This window comes from Chelmon rostratus, chromosome 15 (assembly GCF_017976325.1).
Source record: "Chelmon rostratus isolate fCheRos1 chromosome 15, fCheRos1.pri, whole genome shotgun sequence".
NCBI classification, from domain to species: Eukaryota; Metazoa; Chordata; class Actinopteri; order Chaetodontiformes; family Chaetodontidae; genus Chelmon; species Chelmon rostratus.
The window spans coordinates 562,076-581,597 of NC_055672.1; the positions used below are offsets into that span (position 1 = coordinate 562,076).

The following is a 19,522-nucleotide window of genomic DNA, read 5'->3' on the forward strand; positions in this document are numbered from 1 at the left end:
TCATAAAATGACCTGGAAGACGTTTTGAGTTAAGACTCAGACTCTACCTGCTGCTGTTCTGTCTCGCTTTGATTTCCGTGTTGTGGTGGTTTCACTGATGCTGCTGGTTTTTCTGCCTCCAGTTTGGGTCTGGAGATGTGGATTTTGTACTGGATGCAGCGGTGGGTGCCGCTCTCCTCCACAGTCTGACCGATCGGACTGATGAGGTAGTTTCTGATCCAGAAAGGTCTGTCCAGCTGGTCCCAAGCCATCCTCTCACACAGCCTCTTTAACACGTGGCTCCTGTCGGAGTCGCTCAACCACTTACACTCCGCAAAGATGATCAGACGCTTCGACGGCTTGGGGGGCGGCTCTGTCGGAGGACTCGAAGGCCGGTTGGAAGGAGCGGGCTGAACTGGTTCACCTGCTGAGGAAAAAGCCGAAACCTGAAGCATTTTTCAACCATGAAACAATAAACATGACTGTAGTCTCACAGAACAAACGAGAGTCAGGCCATCTGAAGGTATTTAAACTCTATTGTCACCACCTGGACGCTGTGATGTCACTGCTCCAAACGGGTGAAAAAATAATAATTATTTAATTTTCTGGCGATAAAATAAAAGAGCTGGTTTCCTGTTCGATATATCAAAGCTGTTCAGTAGTTTTTTGCATTTAATTCATTCATAGTTGAACTAATTTTCACCATTTATTACACAAAGAAAGCTCCCGTGACCAAGACAGCAGCAACAAACTGGGCAAACAGAGACCAGGACCAGCTGATCTGAGGTCAGATCTGTGTGTGTCAGGGTCCGACCTCACAGCGTTTTACGTGTATGTTCAGTCATATCTGCTGCTTCGTGGCTGCGACCGTCAGTTTTGTCTTCATGTTCTCGTTTGGTTCTCTGTGAACTGATTTTTGTTCACGTCTGTTTCAAAGTCGTGAAATGAACCTGACTGAACTCAGGACAGACTTTTCACAATAAGAGCTGAAACAGCTGTCTGCAGGGCCTGATGGGAGGATGAAGGAGGGACTGACGTCAGTGGACCTACCTGGTGCAGGACTGCAGGGTTTGTTCTTCGCTTCTTTGAGCGTCGGGTCGCTCGGTTTCAGAGGTTTCAATCGAGCGTCTCTGGAATTCACACCTTTCAATGAGCCCTGGAGGAAAAACATGAGACTGTCAGTGAACCTTCAGTCAGTCGATATCTGCTTTCATCTGTGTCGTATCATAGCAGGTTGAAGTGTGACTGATGCAGATCTGTGGAGACGCTGTGTTGGTCTGTGAGATCATATTTGTCCTCTCTGGATCCAACGGCACACGAAGACGCTGCGTTAATTCAGCTTTGACTTCCTGCTAAGTGACTTCCCGCTCAGTGACTTCCTGTTCAATGACTTCCTGCTCAATGACTTCCTGTTCAATCACTTCCTGCTAAGTGACTTCCTGCTCAGTGACTTCCTGCTCAGTGACTTCCTGTTCAATGACTTCCTGCTCAATGACTTCCTGCTCATTCACTTCCTGCTCAATGGGTGCATCTCAATTCTCTTGTTGTTTCCTCGCTCCTCGCTCGAACCTGAAGTACTTCTGGTCTGCCATCTTGTTGGCCGTCCCAAAGCTCTTATTTCTGCTCGGAGGAGCGAGTTCTCGGAGGAGCCATGAGCAAAGATACGTGAGTGCGTCCTTCCCGGAAGTCCTTCAACTGAATGGTATGAAGACTCCCCTAACCCGAAAGACGTGAGGGAAGTGAGGGACATGCGGATGCAATCTAAGATAATCTGGATGTACCCACCAACTTCCTGCTCTTTCACTTCCTTCTCAATGACTTCCTGCTCAGAGACTTCCTGCTCAATGACTTCCTGCTCAGAGACTTCCTTCTCAATGACTTCCTGCTCAGTGACTTGTTGTGACTGAAGGGCTTTACACTGAGCAGATTGAGGAGGCTTTTGTCCAATCAGAAACTTTACCTTCTGCCTCCTCTTCTTCCTTCGGTAAGCTCTGACCCTGGCACAGCTGCTGTGATCGTCTGCTCTCTCCTGGAATCAAACACAGAGAATTAATCAGATCACAGCCGACACTCCAACAATCAGCGCGATGACGGTCAGTGTGTCTTCAGCACAAAGTAGTTCCAATGAAAACTGTTGAGCAGGTTATCCACAGTAAAAACATCTGAATTCTCAGCCGATTCTACACTAATGAGTACAATGAGCAGCTAAGAAAGCCTGAGGCGTCATCAGTGTTTGTGTAATTACTCTCGCTGCCAGGAGGGGGAAACAAAAGGTCCACACTGCAGGTCCGACTACATTTTACTACTTTTACTGATTATCTCTTCCACCACTGAGATGTTCTGATGTCAGGCTCAGTAGATGAAACTCTTTGGGTCTTTGGACTGATGGACTGAAGACGTCACTTTGGACTGTTTCACTATTTTATGACACTTCATGGACTAAATGACTGATCTAAAAAATAATGATTAGATGAATCGATGCGGTTCTTAGCAGCCAAATATCTAAGATCTGTATCAGTGGAGGTGATCTGAACAGAGCCTTTAACACCAGCGCCAGTTTCTAAACCAGGAAACAAAGGCTGAGTTCTTACAGTGGGGCGGGACAGGGACGCTGGTTTGGGGACGTGGATCGGGTCTGGATCATAGTCCCCACCATCCCTCTTCCATAGAGTCTGGACCCGCTCGGCAGGCTGGGAGACGCTGTCTGCCTCCTTCAGGACTACAAGAGGTGAGAAAATCAAAGGCAGCGGGTGAACGATGGTTTTTATACAACGTGAGATCCCAGATGGCGACAGGTCACTGTCAGAGACGGCATCATGGCTGGTGGAAGGCAAGACATTAAATGTTCATCTGCAATTCTCTGCAGTGGTCTCAGTAATATTTGTTCTGAAGTGCAGTGATGTAACAGATCACATGACATGGTTGAACGACATATTAAAACCCACTACATTACCCATGAGCCTCAGCAGTCAGTCAGAGCTGTGAAATCATTTTGTGGTTGCAGTCAGAACAAGCTGCGCACCATCATCTGCATCAATACTTACTGTAGGCCATCTTCATCCTCCTCTTCCTCTTCCTCTTCTTGTTGTTTGCGTGGTGGGAAGGGCTGGAGTCGGACCCGTCCAGGTTCTTGAGGAGGACCACTTTCTGTTTGAGGCAGCTGCAGCCCCACATGCAGGAAGGCCGTCCGCAGTGGCTGATCCTGGAGCAGTGGGACAGGCTGGAGCAGACGCAGCCCAGCCTGCAGAAGTCGTTCAGGCAGGGGGGCGCTCGTCTGCGGATCAGCTGGATGGGAGCGGTGGGGTTCTCGCTGACGAAACCCTGAGGAGGAACCACAGGAGCACAGGTGACGGCTACAGAGGGGACGGACTGCAGGTGATCGTCACAGGTGCAGTCACACAGTCACTCAGTAACTGCATCAATAATGAGAATTACTGACGAACATCTCCTCAGTGCTGCCGCTGGTGGAGGCGGAGTTAATGTTTTCATACACTGCTGCTCATGAATCTAACTTCCTGTTTTCACACGGTTTATGTTTCTGACAGTAAAAAGAAACACTTTAGCTCTGAACTCTTACCATCAGCGTGAAGAGTGACGTCAGAGCGATGGTGGCCCTCTCCTCTGTGATGCTGGTCCTGGGTCTGCCCTCCCACACCACCCCATCCTCCAGGTCCTTCTGTCTCACAAGAGCTCGGGTCATCGGGGGTCCTCTGTCCTTCCCGCAGGCTTCGTCGCTCTGATCGCTGGCGGCTGCCAGCTCAGAGTCCGACTCAAGGGGGGCCATGTCATCTGACACACCGGGAGGGGGGACTAAGGACCTGAGGGGGCTGAGGGTCTGGGATGAGGTCTTGGGTTTGAGCTTCTTCCTCCTCTTGAAGGTCCCCCCACCTTGAGGAGGAACAGAGTCTGGGATTTGGACTCCGGGCTGTTTAGGGACCAGGTTTGAGTCAGCTGGACTGAGCACAGGTGCTAAACCTAGTGCTCCTGGTTCTGGTCTGGGTTTGTTGTGTTTTGGTCCTTTCTGCTTCGTGTTCTCTTTCCTCGTTGTTTTGAGGGTGAGTTTGGGCCTCTTGGAGGGGGGGATGAATCCAGATATGAGGTCTGAGGTGGGGGAGCTGCTGGTTTTTTTCTTCAGGATGCTGTCGAGGGTTCGGACATAGCTGGTGCTCCTGGTGGGCAGCTCGTAGACCACCGGCTCCACCAGAGGCTGAGAGAAGCTGGCGGCTCGCTCGTCGATCAGCTTCCCTTCGTTCTCCAGGTACTCGTCCAACATGTCGCTGCAGAACGGGGACAGGTTCTTCTTCGGCAGGTCTGAACTGGGACCAGCTGCAGGACGCAAGAGACACAAATGATGTAACACCAAAGTCCTGGTTCAGGTTCTGTCAGTCCGTCAGTTAGCTGTGAGCTACAATTATAGACACGCGTTGGTTCATATTGTCTGTTAGTGTCTCCATTAACAGTTTGCTGAATTAGCAGCTCCTGTTAGCAGTTTATTCATGGATGTACAGACCGATCACTGACTCACTGTGATTCTTCTAACCCTTCTTCTCTGGTTCCTCAGTGGAGGATTATTCTGAATCACCAGAGATTATGATCTCCACAGGAAGTGATGTCACACTGAATCAGATCAACATGTGTTTCATGTCTGTGAGTTTATTGCTGTGTGTCACACTCTCATTGACTGACTGCCTGAAAAACCCCAAAATATGAAGTTTACTGACACGACAAACAAAGAAAAGCAGCAAATCTTTACAACTGAGCTGCTGAAACTGGTGAATTTGAGGCACTTTTAGTTTAAAAAAACAAAATTAATTGATTAATTGATTCAGATAGAAGGCCATTTGACTCACTGCACAATGAATACATTTAACGAAGACTCAAACGCTAACCGCTAACGAGACCTGTGCTAACTAACGCTGAGGGGAAGAGGAGGGTGCTGTCCCTCACAAAGGGCCAACATTCACTCAATATCTTTAAGGAACAAAACCTGGAACCAGGAGAGAAAACACAGGATGGATCACATTAAAGCCACTGATAACCACCTTGAGGTTTGGGGGGTGCGGGGGTGGAAGGAGCCTCTGACGGAGTGAATTTCTCCCTCCAACCTTTAATCTGAGTGACGTCTGTGGTTTTTCCTGTTCTGGACACAAACGCTGCACAAACACCTGCAGACAAACAGAGAAGAGACGTTCACAGTGAACGAGAGGAACATTTCTACGTTCAGACATTTCGGACTCTGACACACTGACAGATTTATCTTCTAACATGTTAGAAACCGAACTCAAACACTGAGACACTCATTTTAAATCACGTATGTCAAAGTCAAGGCCCGCGGGCTGGATGCGGCCCGCAAATGAATTATATGCGGCCCCCCGGATGATATTTGATTAGTATTAGAACTGGCCCAAGCCACCCGTTGGTGTTTTGCACGCACCAATACTACATTCCGCACAATGCAACGGTAGCCCGCGATATTCATCAGCAGCCAGAACAGATGTTAATCTTCAGTTACACACTCCCCAAAAAGGAAAGAATTGTTTTGTCTGTGTCCTATAGATTTTTGTATTTTAATTTATTTAATTTATTTAGATTTATTTTTCAGTTGAACTCAACTTGCCTGTTGAAAATGTTTTCCCTCAATTACTGACGGAGCCATAAGAAAATATTGCTTTATTCATTTAATGCACAGGACTTTTTTTCTTTGAAGGAAGTTTGTTTTTGTCTGTGTGCCTGTTGAAAAATGTTTACACTTGAAATTACTGACAGAGCCATAAAGGAATATTGGATTGTTCATTTAATCATTAAATAATATACATTGTGTCAGATCTTAGTTTAATAGGCTATGTGCAATCATTAAAATATGTTTAATAAACACTGAACCAGTCCGGCCCTCGGCTTGTAGCAAATCTGTTTCTTTGGCCCTCTGTGTATTTTGACTTTGACATCCCTGTTTTAAATAAACAGCAGATAAATAATTTTCTCCTGATGTATCCTTCAGTTTCATTTAGAACAGATGTGTGTGTGTGTTTTTAACGTTTCTTTAGTTTCACACATTTTGTAGACTCGCGTCATCCAGCACCTGGATGATTCATGAAGCACTTTCAGGAAAGAGAGTCACCGTTTCATCTTCCAGCCTTCACATCGCACAGAAACACTCCTCCACACTACCTTCACCTTTCATTTACTCACAAAGATACCGAGAAAGAAAAGGAAAACTCTAAATGTGCACTGAGGAGTGAGTTCCTGCTCGGAGGCGCCTGATGGACACACGATCAGCTCTGGTGATGGACTGAATCTGAGGTTTCTGTCCTGGTTTTCTTCTTCTCTCTGCAGAGTCTGTCTTTATGTGAATGGAGTCTCTGAGGATAGAGGGCGGGGCATGTTGTACAGACAGTAAATCCCCCTGTGGCATACTTGAGATATTGGGACGTCAAACTGAAATTTACACGTCTGGTTTAGTTTTCTGAATAACTGCACAGGTGTGTTATGTGTCTGCTGTTTATGAAAGAATCAAATCAAAACTGTGTTTTCAAATCTAAACTTTTTGGAGTAAAGCCGACGTCCTCCGTCAGCTGTCCACGAGGTTATTTTAGAAAAATTCAAGCAGCCAATCAGAGGCAGGCTGTCCAGCTGTCAGCTCAGTTTGAAGCCACTGACCTTGAGCCGCTGGCAGCTCCTGGGTCAGCACCTCCAGAGAGATTCCAGGAGCGGGGATGGGCAGGCGGACTCCCAGGTACTGCAGGTCTATGGCCTGAGTCGGATCCAGCAGGTTCATCTTCAGACCGACTGAGTTTATAGAGAAAAACAGGCAGAATCAGGAGGTCAGTGTGTGTCTGTGGACACGATCATTGTGTTTGTCACTACTTTGACAATTTCAGTCTGTTTTAATAAATACTTCCATATATATGAAGTATATATCAAACCTAAATGTGGGTGTGCTGCTTCAGGCTTTAGTTTGACAGTTTCTGGAGGTTAAAGGTGAAACCAGCTTAGATCAGCACAGACCAGCTCAGACCAGCACGGACCAGCACGGACCAGCACACTGTAGTTAATGAGCTGTAAGTTACTAAATTAAAGTTGCTCATTCTGCCATAAAACTGTAAATGTGACAAGCTTTCAGCCTTTACTGAAAATTGAAAAGATACGTACTTGAAGTATTAAAGGAAATGTAAAATGTCCCTGTGACTGTTCTCCTGTTCTATCTGTTCTCCTGTTCTATCTGTTCTCCTGTTCTCTCTGATCTCATCAGATTACTGTGACTCAGTCGTTCATGTCAAAGCAGGATTTTCCTGTTGGAGCTGGTTGAGCTTCATTTGAACTAATGATTCTTTTCATTCTGGATCAATCAGCTGATTATTTCCTCCATTAATCGATCGATCAATCGGTTTGGAAACATTGTGAAAATAGTGAGAAATGTGGTGACGATGAGGCCAAAGTGACGCCTTCACAGTGTTTGTTTAGTCCAAAGCTCCACATTATTACAAACACATTCAGATCAGTGAGAGGAAAAGCAACAAATCAAACATCTGAAGATCAAACATCAAATGATTTTACAGCAAATCACTGAAACATCATCAATAGATGATCAGTTAATTGATCAACTTGTTACTTTCAGCTGTACTTTTTTGTTTTATATGAAAGAAATCTTAATTCATAAAGTAATTAGTAACTAAAGATGTTTAATAATTGTAGTGAAGTAAAACGTAAATGTAAGAGAAGAAGTATAAAGTAGTGTGAAATGTGAAAATGATCAAGTACAAATACCTTAATTCTATTATTTTGGATACCTGAGTGAAAACAAACTGAGTAAGAACAACGGCAGGGAACTACGACACAGAGCTAAAAACAACAGCTACAGAGAGCAATGTTAGCTTAAAGCTAGCTGAGCCGAGATAGCCGCTGCTAGCCAAAACTACATTCACTCTCTCTTTCTTCCCCAGCTGTTATATGTACTATAATGACTTCGATGAACCAGTTTGTTAACGACAAAATCAAGGCAGTTAGATAGAACAAAACCAATGCTGAATATTTTTCTGATTCAATTTTTAAAGCTTGATCCTTGAATTCTTATTTTAAACTCTTGAAGATCTGACGTACCTTCCTGCAGCACAGGATGGATCACCTGTTTGTGTCTCATCAGCTTCAAGTCTCTGAGGAGATTCGTCTCAAAGGCAGATATTTTCTCCTCCAAACTCCCCGTCGTCTCTACTGAAAATATCCGACTTCATTAAACTTCATTTTTAAGACACAAATGTTCACACAGTTAGAAATTCATCATCTGCTGTTCTACCGTCTGGATTGCTACTAACAATACGACAATAAAGGTATTTCATTGATCCCTGAAGTGTGGAGCTAAAGCCTGCAGAAACAGGAACAAGCATAGTGTGACAACAACCTTTAAGACAGTGATTATTGGAATTTAAGGCACTGGATTCAGATGAAAAGCGATAAATAATTTCAGATTTATAGTGATTTTCAAAGAGGGGTTTGTGGGCTGTTTCTAGTCCTGCTTCAGTGTAAGGAATACTTTCATTTTACAGTATTATTCACTGTGCCACCATAGACAAACCTGTGTGACTTTTATTGACATGGTTCCTCTATCTATAGCTACTCCATTACCAAAAGACAGAAATCCGGACACTTGCCTCTATTCATAGTTTTATCTCTGCCGTCATTGCCTCCACTGAACTGATGGTATCGACTCGGGGGCCGACAATTCACGGTCAGACCGGCTTGCAGCTTGGCCTTATTGTCAACAGTCAGTCTCCTCAGACTCGCAACAAGTTCAGGGTGGTTTTGGCTAAAGTTTGGGCTGTGAAAACGATGATATTTCCCACTGTCCCTGGTGGGGTGGTGGTCGTCTTGAACTGCTGGATCGACTTTCCGGAAGCCATACAGGTTGAGCTGACGAACAAAGCTCGAGAAGTTGGTCATTTTGAAGGCATCGGCGTTGTCTGAGGGGATGGTGCTTGGAGATAGCATCTGTCCCTCAAAGAGCTCTTGATCAATGATGATGACCTCACCACGGACATCCCAGCAGATGGCTTTATTTGCTGGGTTGTTCACCAAACGCCACAGTTTGGCAGGAAAGTTATTCGGATTGATGCTGTCGGGGAGTGAGCCTCCTCCAACATCCATGCTTTTATCTGTGGAAATGGAAAAACAGGTAACAGTCGTGAATCGAAGGCTTCACTGCATCTGAACCTCAGGCCACAACACCCTGACTACCAGTTACAGGGAACTGGTGTGTGACATCATCAACAACAAAAGGGCAGTTTTTGGAGAATCCCAACCATCACCTGTTCACTGTCACCACACATATAGCTGGGTAGTTTCAACCCATACAACGGCCAACTGCACGACCAGCAAACAAAAAAAAACATTGAATCATGCTGAGGTGTGAGCACAGGACCACAGGACAGATGTCCTGAGGTCCTGAACAGGAAATGTGTGACTACAGCAACACTTCCTATGTTTCAGATAGATGGGAGGTTTGTTCAGTAGCTAGCTAAAATGAGACTGGTTTTATAGGTGGTAAAATGTGGTGAGTTAAACATTGAGAGGCTGCACAGAATGATATGTACTTAGCACTCTTTCTAACTGTAATGCTAACTTCAAGGGTAAGAGCACCACCTGCTGGCTGTTTACTGTAGGTGTCAAAAAGAACTGCTGATCTAACACAAAACACACGACTCACTTAATACGGCTCAAAAAAGTAAATTTCACAGTACACAGTCAGACACAGAGGTAGACTAATGGTTCTTTTTGCTACATACCAATTAAATATGCATGGTTAAACTGTTCGAGTGCAATCAAAGGGCTACATTAGCTTGTAGTTGTTTGTGCTAAGCTAAATGTGTTGGGGACCTCTCTCAATACCAGACACAACTGATATCCATGTTCTTATTCTACCACTTAGCATCTGTTAAACCAGTTAATGGTGAACACAGTATGACTGAACTGACAGAATAATTGTGCTGTTACCATTCTCAGGTGTGTCAGCGGCTTGTTGCAGGTGACCTTCACTTGCTGTCTGGGGCTGTGGGACATTTTCTTCAGATGAGTCCACAACGTGAAGCTTGAGGGCTTCCTGAAATATGCATTTCTGGATTTTAATTTTCTGTATGTAAGTTACACTGAGTTAAACACCACATTCAACAAGACTAGTTCTGCTCGTATCATGTAGAGCAGGCATGTCAAACTGATTCCACAAAGGGCCGTGTGGCTGCAGGTTTTCGTTCCAACCAAGGAGGAGCAAACCAGGCTGGAATCAATTAATCAGCTGATCTCAGTCTTCAGCTGATAACTAAGTGATCCCTTGATGTTGATTGGTTGGCCTGGTGTGCTCTTCCTTGGTTGGAACTAAAACCTGCAGCCACACGGCCCTTTATGGAATCAGTTTGACATATGTGATGTAGAGGCTCCAGTGTTCATTACATTCTGTTCCGATGAACACTGGGACCAGGATCAACTGATAGCATAAGTGAAACCATACATGCAATTTACTAACTCAAATCATGCTTCTCCAAGCTACATGTAAGCAAGAGAGCACCATTTTTTATACCTACACAATGTGAATATATTTTTGCCTTTTAATTTTCACAATTTTCCCCTCCAAATCAATAAATCAGCTTACTTGACGTGGAGGTATGCGAAACGTGTTAAGATCTGGAAGGTGTGTGCTGCAGCTCTTCTGCGAGCTATATAGCTAGATACAGTGCATCTGGAAAGTATTCACAGCACTTCACTTTTTCCACGTTTTGTAACATTACAGCCTTATTCCAAAATGGAAAAAAATTCATTTTTTTACACAAAATTCTACACACAACACCCCATCATGACAGCGTGAAAAATGTTGTATAAATATGAATAAATAAAATAAAAAACTAAGAAATCACATGTACATAAGTATGCACAGCCTTTGCCATGAAGCTCAAACTCAGGTGCATCCTGTTTCCACTGATCGTCCTGGAGATGCTCCTGCAGTCCACCTGAGATAAATTCAGTTGATTGGACATAATTTGGAAGGACACACCTGTCTATATAAGGTCTCACACTTGACAGCGCATGTCAGAGCACAAACCAAACATGAAGTCAAAGGAATTGTCTGTAGACCTCCAAGACAGGATTGTCTTGAGGCACAAACCTGGGGAAGGGTACAGATAATTGTCTCCTGCTTTGAAGGTCCCAATGAGCACAGTGGCCTTCATCATCCATAAATGGAAGAAGTTCGGAACTCTTCCTAGAGCTGACCGGCTGTCTAAACTGAGTAATCGGGGGAGAGCCCTAGTTAGGGAGGTGACCAAGAACCTGATGGTCACTCTGACAGAGCTACAGTGTTCCTCTGTGGAGAGAGGAGAACCTTCCAGAAGGACAACCAACCATCTCTGCACCAATCAGGCCTGTAGAGTGGCCAGATGGAAGCCACTCCTCAGTAAAAAGCCCGCCTGGAGTTTGCCAAAATGCACCTGAAGGACTTTTAGACCGTGAGAAACAAAATTTTCTGGTCTGAGGAGACAAAGATTAAACTCTTAGGTGTGAATGCCAGGCATCATGTTTGGAGGAAACCAGGCACTGCTCATCACAGGGGCAGTACCGTCCCTACAGTGAAGCCTGGTGGTGCAGCATCATGCTGTTTTTCAGCAGCAGGAACTGGGAGATTTGTTGGGATAGAGGGAAAGATGAATGCAGCAATGTACACAGACATCAGGCAGGATGAAAACCTGATCCAGAGCTGTCTTGACCTCAGACAAAGGTAACTTAATATGAAGTCTAATGTGAAGTACAAAGTACACCATGGGCATTTAACACCCCCATAATTGTTTAGGCTGTTTTGAAGTACATGAACACCGGCATCATGGGAAAGCGTGTTCGATGCGTCATATGGCCGTCAAATTAGTCTAATGATGACATAGTAGCGGTGGTGTGTTTTGGATTTTAAGATGAGATCATAGAGACACACAACATGTGATGCAAAATGGCTGTGGTGGAGTGACACTGGTATGCCATGTGTCATGCTACTTCCACACAGTCACATGGTAGAAAACACTTTCTGTGCATCTGCTTTGGAGTATAAGACAGATTTGCAGAACTGGTACTCAGCCTGGTCACTCACAGTAAAACTGTCAATTCTTACTTTTTGTGTTATACACTTTTAGTCCAATGAGGTTTTATATTTGCAACATGTTTCCACAAAAGCACAACGTTTGTGTGTATGTGTGTGTGTGTGTGTGTGTGTGAGTGTGTGTGTGAGTGTAAAGTTAGTGGGCCAGTGGGAGAAACTTCAATGAGCATGAGCAGTGGACTGCATAATGCAAAACCCTAAACCACATATGTCAAATCGATTCCATAGGGGCCGTGTGGCTGCAGGTTCTCATTCCAACCAAGGAGGAGCACGCCAGGCCAACCAATCAACATCAAGGGACCATTAGTTATCAGCTGAAGACTGAGATCAGCTGAATAACTTATTGTAGCCTGGTGTGCTGCCTAACAGCACTAAACAATTATGGGGGTGTTACATGCCCATGGTGTATTTTGGACTTCATATTAAACTCTATATTCAAGTTACCTTTATTTAACAACACAGACAACACAGCCATATTATTTAGTTTTACCTTTGATGTGAACGAGATAAATAACTGCTCCTCCACTTCCTCCAGGTTAGGCTGCATGCGAGAATAGGTGGAGTCCTCCAACTTCTGATCTAAGTCAGTCTTCCCAAGCTTTCGTAACCAGGACTTCTTCTTGCGCTTGCAGGGCTTGTTGGCTGGGATTGGTTGCACCTGCTGAGAGAGCTCATGTGCATTTACTTCAACTGTACTTGGAGCTGGGCAGGGAACAGCCACCGCCTCTGTATTTGAAAAGTCCACCCCTATCCCAAGGTCATCATTGGTGGAGAAAAAGTGCACGAGGTCAGCGATTGAAGGCGTTGGTGACAATCCGTCTCCATCTAATGAAGAAAAAGTTGGCGAAAGCGGCAACTGAAGTGCAAGGGGAGACAGTTCTGCAGGGAAGGGCAGCGACTGTTCACTCTCTTGGAATGACGGCGCCGGATCAGGAGGAGGCATGGACGTGGAGGTGTCAAATGTCTGTGGTTCAGAGTGGGAGGGAGTCTGGGAAGGCAACAAAGGTGATGTATCAGACGCTAAAGGAAGAGTCTGTGGTGTGGGCTGAAATGTTGTGAACGAAGTGTCTATGTACGACTCAGGTGGAGGTAACACTGTGTGCCATTTAAACATACATGCCTCAGAGTCTTCACTGTGTGCTAATTCTTCAGGAGGTACCACTTTTGGAGTTGGGCCAGAAGTAGTGGATTCTAGTTGTAAAGTTATCGAGGTGGGCAGGGAAGGTAAAGGTTCTGGAGAGCTTGCGGGTGACAAAGGCTCAAAACCAAAAGAAGAACAATCTGGATCAGGTAGCAAAGAATCAGACTTCATAGTGGGGGAGTCTGAAGGAAGTGTTGAGGACTCAGTGATGGTTGGTGTTTGTGGAGAGTTTGGGGCAGGTAACACTGTGTCAGTGGGTGGTGGAAAAGAGGTAGCAAGAGTTGAGGAAATGATGGACTGAGATGTCCCAAGGGTACAAAACGGCTGCTCTGAGTTGCCTAACACTGGTGTACCATCTTGCACCTCTGGACCTGTTCTTTCAGCAACTGGAATGCAGGCCAAGATATCATCAGTTTCTGGGCCCTTTGGATCTGTAGTGGCAACAGCATCTGGAAATGATGGACTGGAAGATTGATCGATGCTTTCAACTGCTTGTCCATTAACAACCATTTCATCTGACTGAAGATGGGCACAAGCATGTCCAGATGTGTGGCTGTCAGATTTTGTGACATCACCCATGTGGTCCTTTGAAGGACGAGTTGCATTACCGGCATGATCAGAAGGTGGACATGCAGAAGCTGCAGCAGAACTCAGTGATTCAGACATAGATTGAGATGGAGGTGCTGGAGGAGGTGAGTCCAGTTTGATCTTGGACTTTTTAGATTTTGTTGAGTGCTGCTTCAAAAAAAGAGCGAGGGCTGGCAGAGGCAGAGGCCGTTTATGCTGCTTTACTTTCTCCTCTGATTGCACTTCAGCCTTACATTGGTGGTTTGAGTCCACAGAGGAGTTCTGGGACACAGCTGAAGCAGCAACTTTATTGACCTCAGAACAATCTGTCCCAACATTGCCCTTGCAGTTCAATGAATTCAAAAGGTCCTCGTCCTCCTTAACTTTCCTCTTTGTTACAACAGTTTCATCTTTCTTTGCAGGTGATGTTTCGGTAGGTGTTCTGACAGATGTACTTTCTTGTCCAATGCTTTTCAAAGCAGAGGTTTTAGTGTTGGTTCTTTCAGTTCTGTGAGAGGTGCTGTTATTGATGGCAAGCTGCTCCAGGTTGCATCTTTGAAGTGAAACATGAGCCTCCCGTATCAGGTCAGAAAATAACGTCTGAGCTGGATGTGAATTGCTGCAGAAGGAAATCAGACAGCAAAAATATATAATTAGGGACATCAGTATTATTGAGCATGTCATTTGTCATGATAGACTGTAGAACTAAACTATGGCATATTGTCGGGTAAACCCACAAATAACAATATAATAGATACAAACTTGACAAATAAATGTTAACACTGATAGATGCTATAGCTTTATACCGACGTTAGCCAAGTTTCATGCACCTGGCAAATGTTTGGTGTTGCAACTTAAATACCACTCCCCCTTCAACATAAGGACTTTAAAACTAGAGGCACGACTGGCTGCCATAAAAGAAACTCCAAAGACATCTTGGAACCTCCACTTGCAAATCCAATCATGGTTGTTTTTATTATCCTGCGAAACATAAGCACATGTATTCACAGCTGTGCTGATAGCGCCAATGCCACTTCCTAAAAGCACATCAAGCAAATCTGGGAAAAGCTCATCCGCATGGTAAACAGCTTCCCCTTTACAATATGATGAATTTTGCCAAGCCACCAGAACTTGAAAACAATGCATGAACATTTTTTGGTGGAATGAACTACGTTGCTGTGCACCAGTGTAGTGGCAATGGGAGAAAATCAGAGCTGTGTATGTAAACTGCATGTTCAACACTAAGCGCATGCTGTATATGTCAACAAGGCCTGAGTAAGGATATGGAAAGAAAATCATCACAGTGCAAAGTTGTATCTTGTAGATAACTGGAAACACTCATCAAAACCCATCTTGGCCTTCATTCTTGTACTCTCCGGCAAACCTAATGTTTGGTACAAAGAATTTGAGGAGCATGCCATCTCCACTGACCAAGTGGAACTCTTACCACGAAGGTTCGTCAGTAAACTTGGCCGATGACTGATCTTTACTTGTAGTGGAATTTTTCTGGAGGTCACCTGACACCGAAGGCTTTGAGTCCACTGATTTTGAGCTCCTAGGTTTATGGTTTGCAAGCAACGACTTCAAGCTTTTCTTTACAGGATGTTGCTCATTGAGTGTCATGCCTCCGTCTTTGTGTGAGTCTTTGCCAGAGTTCAGTTTCAGTTTTAATCCCCACAAACTGGAGCCATCTTCCTTCAGTCCTTTAGCAAACGGGTTGTAATCAACTTTAAGCTGAGCAAATTGTGAGTTCTGAAAAGCAGTGACTGCCATGAACTCAGTCTGGGGGAAAGTGAATGTGACAACACTGGGACCATTTAACCTTATGTCTTTAGCAGCTTTGTCAGTTTGGACCACGTGCAGTCGTGGCAAGTAGCGGTGCATTGAATGCAGGATGGTGTTACCCTCTTGGTCTGTGATGTTGTTTGTGAGCCTCAGTTTATAAAAGGACACTGGATTTTGCATCCAGTGTTGACCCGTTGATGGGGACTCTGGATGAGCGAATGGTTGACTCTTAACATGACACTCGGCCTTTCCAGCAACTTGCCAGCTTTTGCCGGTCCACTTGTAACGGCTATTGTCTAAAGGTTGAATGTCCATGACCAAAGAGTACTTCCTAGATGGCTGCAAGCCAGAGATTCGAAAGCGGCAGTAGGGAAACATCCTGCTGCCTTGTTTAGTCAGAATCATCTCTGTTTTGCATCTGAAAAACTCGTTCCACATACTGTTGTTGTCCAACGATACACTGATGCCTTTGCAGACGCTATCAGGTGACAGGTTGTCTGACTGAGGGTTTGATCTGGTGGGACGTTTCACAGCCGGAAGTCCACCAGAAGTCCCGATGGCTTCCTTTGATGGGTACACACTAGATTTACCCATCATATCTGCCTCTTCACTGGTTACACGGGTACTTTGTTCCATCCCACCTTCGCTTGCCTTCCCTGGTATCGGAACAACAAAGCATGTAGGTGGGTGGTACCCTGCAGGTGCTGCTGCTGGGGTGGCTGCCCCTTCCTGATGGAACACCATTTCTGTCTGCTTCTTTGTAGAAGCCATGAACAGGTTCCAGACATCCAAACGGTCGGAGGATCCCACTTTTTATACATCTGCGTGATGGTTCAAGATAGCATCCTGAAAAACAAGAAACAAAAAAATCTGGTTAACTATTTGACATTCTACACATAAAAAACTAACAAGCAAACAAACTGAGGCAAGGCCAAAAGAGCATACATTTAATAATAATGCTCATTGCTTGTAGCAAACTTACATTTGCAGTGTTTCTTATAAGGTTAACCTCAAGGTTCTTCAAGACAGAACTAGAGGAGGCTCTGTGAGTAACTGAGCCATACACTGGCGCTATATCATAAACATAAATTAGTTGATATACTGTGTTAAAGGACTTTGTCTCTGTACTAATATTACTAGAGACTGGAACACCTCATTGGCATTAAGGGAACTGCATCAAGCTGGTTTAAATCCTACTTTTCTGAACAATTTCAGTTTGTAAAGGTTAATGATGACTCCTCTGTGTACACTAAAGCAAGTCATGGAGTTCCGCAGGGTTCTGTGCTTGGACCAATCCTAATCACTCTATACATGCTTCTTCTAGGCAACATAATCAGGAAACATTCCATAAATTTTTACTGTTATGCAGATGATGCTCAGCTATATGCAATGAAGCCAGAGAAAACCAATCAGTTGACTAAACTCCAAGTGTGTCTTAAGGAAATAAAGACCTGGATGACCTGCAATTTTTTGCTATTGAATTCAAACAAAACTGAAGCTATCGTATTTGAGCCTAAACACTTTACAAACTATCCGATGACATATTAAGAATGGATGGCATAGCGCTGGCCCCCGGTACCACCGTGTCTCTAAAACCAGAATGGGAGCCAGAGCCTTTAGTTATCAAGCTCCTCTCCTGTGGAACCATCTTCCAGTCTTTGTCCAGGAGGCAGACACCCCCTCTACATTTAAGAGCAGGCTTAACGTTTTCATTTTTGATAAAGCTTACATTTAGGGCTGGCTCAGGCTTGCCTTGGACCAGCCCCTAGCTATGCTGCTATAGCATTAGGCTGCTGAGGGACTTCCAATGACATGCAAACCTTCTCTGTTCTTCGCCCCCTCTCCATCTGTCTGCGCTCCTGTCCTATCAAGACATGTTACTGACTTGGCTTCTTCCCGAGTCTTCTCGTCTTGCAGGTCAGAATGGAGAGCGGCTGAACCCGGACTACTGAGTTCATCTGCCAGACACCCACTGCAACTTTTATTGTTATTAGCTATGCTACCATCATTATTATTAGTGCTGTACTATGCTCATATACTATCTGCTATTAATATGTTAATACATCACATACATAAATATATCACATAGAAAATTCATTACAGCTGTTAAAACTGTGATTTCTGTCCAACCTCTCTCTCTGCATCCATTACGGCAGTCAGGAGCATAGCAAAGCTGTTCAATTGATGTCTACATACCTCAACCTATCACTTAACCCCCCCAATTAATGAAGCTGTGGTTTGAAAATATACATCTTTTGACAAAACACTTATTTGATGGGTTGCTGCTACAGTTGAGTCCCTCCAACTCTCACCAGCACCCCCATATTAATCTGTGGGCAGCCAATCCCAGCTAACAACCTCATACAGCCTACATCTTGCCCATAGCTAAATGTAGAACGACTCATGTAAACAAGTGTTGTGATAAACAACTGACATCCAGCTAGCCAAAGTAAAACAGATATTACTACTACTACTACTATTACTACTACTACCACTAGCTGACAAAAGTAGACTTCAAAACGCCATTCACATATGGATTCTGGCTTCATCTTTCTATCAGTATAACTTTTGAAATTATAGTCTCCTTGATGTCGCTCATAGGTTTTGGATGAGCCATTGTGAAACTCCTGCCGTCGCCATCTTGGCCTGACTCAACCAAATTCCTGGCTAATCCAAAAGAGGTGGAGCACAGGTGGAGCTGAGGGGGCACACAAATGATCCTGCGGGCAAGCTCATGCTTGTATGTGGGGTTCATTCAAAAAGCTCAACAGAAGCTTTGAACACAAGGAAATGACAGTGGTACAGTCCAAATAAAACAGTGGTCAGTTTTAGGAAATTACTAACATTTTTAAAAATGAAACTCTACATTTGTGAGCTGTTTTTAAAGACTTAAATCTTTACTAGCAACCAATGGGCTTGGAGCTAAAAGCCACATACAGGAACATAGTAAGATCTGAGAGAAACACAGCGTTGGTTTGTGACAATAACAAAACATCTAGAGGAATACCAGACCTGGCTTTTTCATACTGCAAAACTCCATTCCAGCAGTTCACCACTCGGCACATACTTTCCATTTTAAACATGTCTCTAGTCTTGTTGACTACACAGTTAATCTGTTTGGCTAGCTGTCATGTTTTTAAGGCCAACTCTCAAGCAGCAGTGAGTAAATCCCCAAAGTCAATGATCTGATGGCCAGCAAACCGTTCCCAAGAGTCCAGCAGGAGCCTGTTAACATTAGTCTCTTGACCAAAATCACATACCATTACTGTACATGTTGTTTTTATTACAATTATCACTCAGTAATGCATGCTTAAACTGATCTGTGTGTTGCCATTGACCAGCGGCATGTAAACTTAACCTAATGAAAAATATGATTCATTAGGCTAAGTTAAGGGGTTTTGCCCTGGTCACAATTAATAACCATTTCTGATTAGTTTCACCTCGGTATGTTTGACTTTGATTCTTCCTATCAAATGTGATCCCTCAGGAGAACGTAGCTAGCTAGCAGAGGCAGGCCTGAGCCCCGTAATGGCTTCCCATTAAACACTAAACCCGACGGTCGGTCTGTGTGGGCCCACTAGACCATGTGCTCTGATAAGGGCACACAGATTACCTTCTGCATGGTCGAACAGATCGAGTATTTCGACGGTGTAACATTAATCCCATGGTTATCGTCTGTTTTTCCGTCGTATAAGCCCCATCGACATCGTGGATCTTTTCTAACTGAGGATGAAAAAACGGCATGCGGTGTCCTTGGACTGAAACGTCATCGCCCGTCCTCCACTTCTGCGCAGCCTCGGACGCCATCTTGCTGCCGCCACCTGGTTCAAAAGTCGTCCCGTCGGCTCTCAGCACCGACACCGGAGGATCTGTCGTCCATTAACTGCGGGAGAAGAGCTGTGGAACAGCGGGACGGTGTGTCCTGT

General features: G+C 44.6%; 1 protein-coding gene across 4 annotated transcripts in view; it reads right to left on the reverse strand.

Annotated features, from left to right (window-relative positions):
* mgaa (MAX dimerization protein MGA a) overlaps nt 1–19,315 on the reverse strand; it is a 31,258-nt gene extending 11,943 nt beyond the window's left edge. For 3 of the 4 annotated variants that reach the window (XM_041953707.1, XM_041953708.1, XM_041953706.1), the window contains exons 1-14: nt 19,210–19,315; nt 15,259–16,442; nt 12,594–14,430; nt 9,964–10,069; nt 8,625–9,125; nt 8,077–8,184; nt 6,637–6,765; nt 5,022–5,144; nt 3,557–4,305; nt 3,024–3,300; nt 2,571–2,698; nt 1,940–2,008; nt 1,030–1,135; nt 48–406 (exon numbers count right to left, since the gene is read on the reverse strand). In XM_041953707.1, the coding sequence (XP_041809641.1) occupies nt 48–406; nt 1,030–1,135; nt 1,940–2,008; nt 2,571–2,698; nt 3,024–3,300; nt 3,557–4,305; nt 5,022–5,144; nt 6,637–6,765; nt 8,077–8,184; nt 8,625–9,125; nt 9,964–10,069; nt 12,594–14,430; nt 15,259–16,367 (5,601 nt within the window). In that variant the 5' untranslated portion in view covers nt 16,368–16,442; nt 19,210–19,315. The remainder of the gene's footprint in view (nt 1–47; nt 407–1,029; nt 1,136–1,939; nt 2,009–2,570; nt 2,699–3,023; nt 3,301–3,556; nt 4,306–5,021; nt 5,145–6,636; nt 6,766–8,076; nt 8,185–8,624; nt 9,126–9,963; nt 10,070–12,593; nt 14,431–15,258; nt 16,443–19,209) is intronic. The other variant, XM_041953710.1, reaches the window with a different exon arrangement.
* Nucleotides 19,316–19,522: the final 207 nt, after the last annotated feature.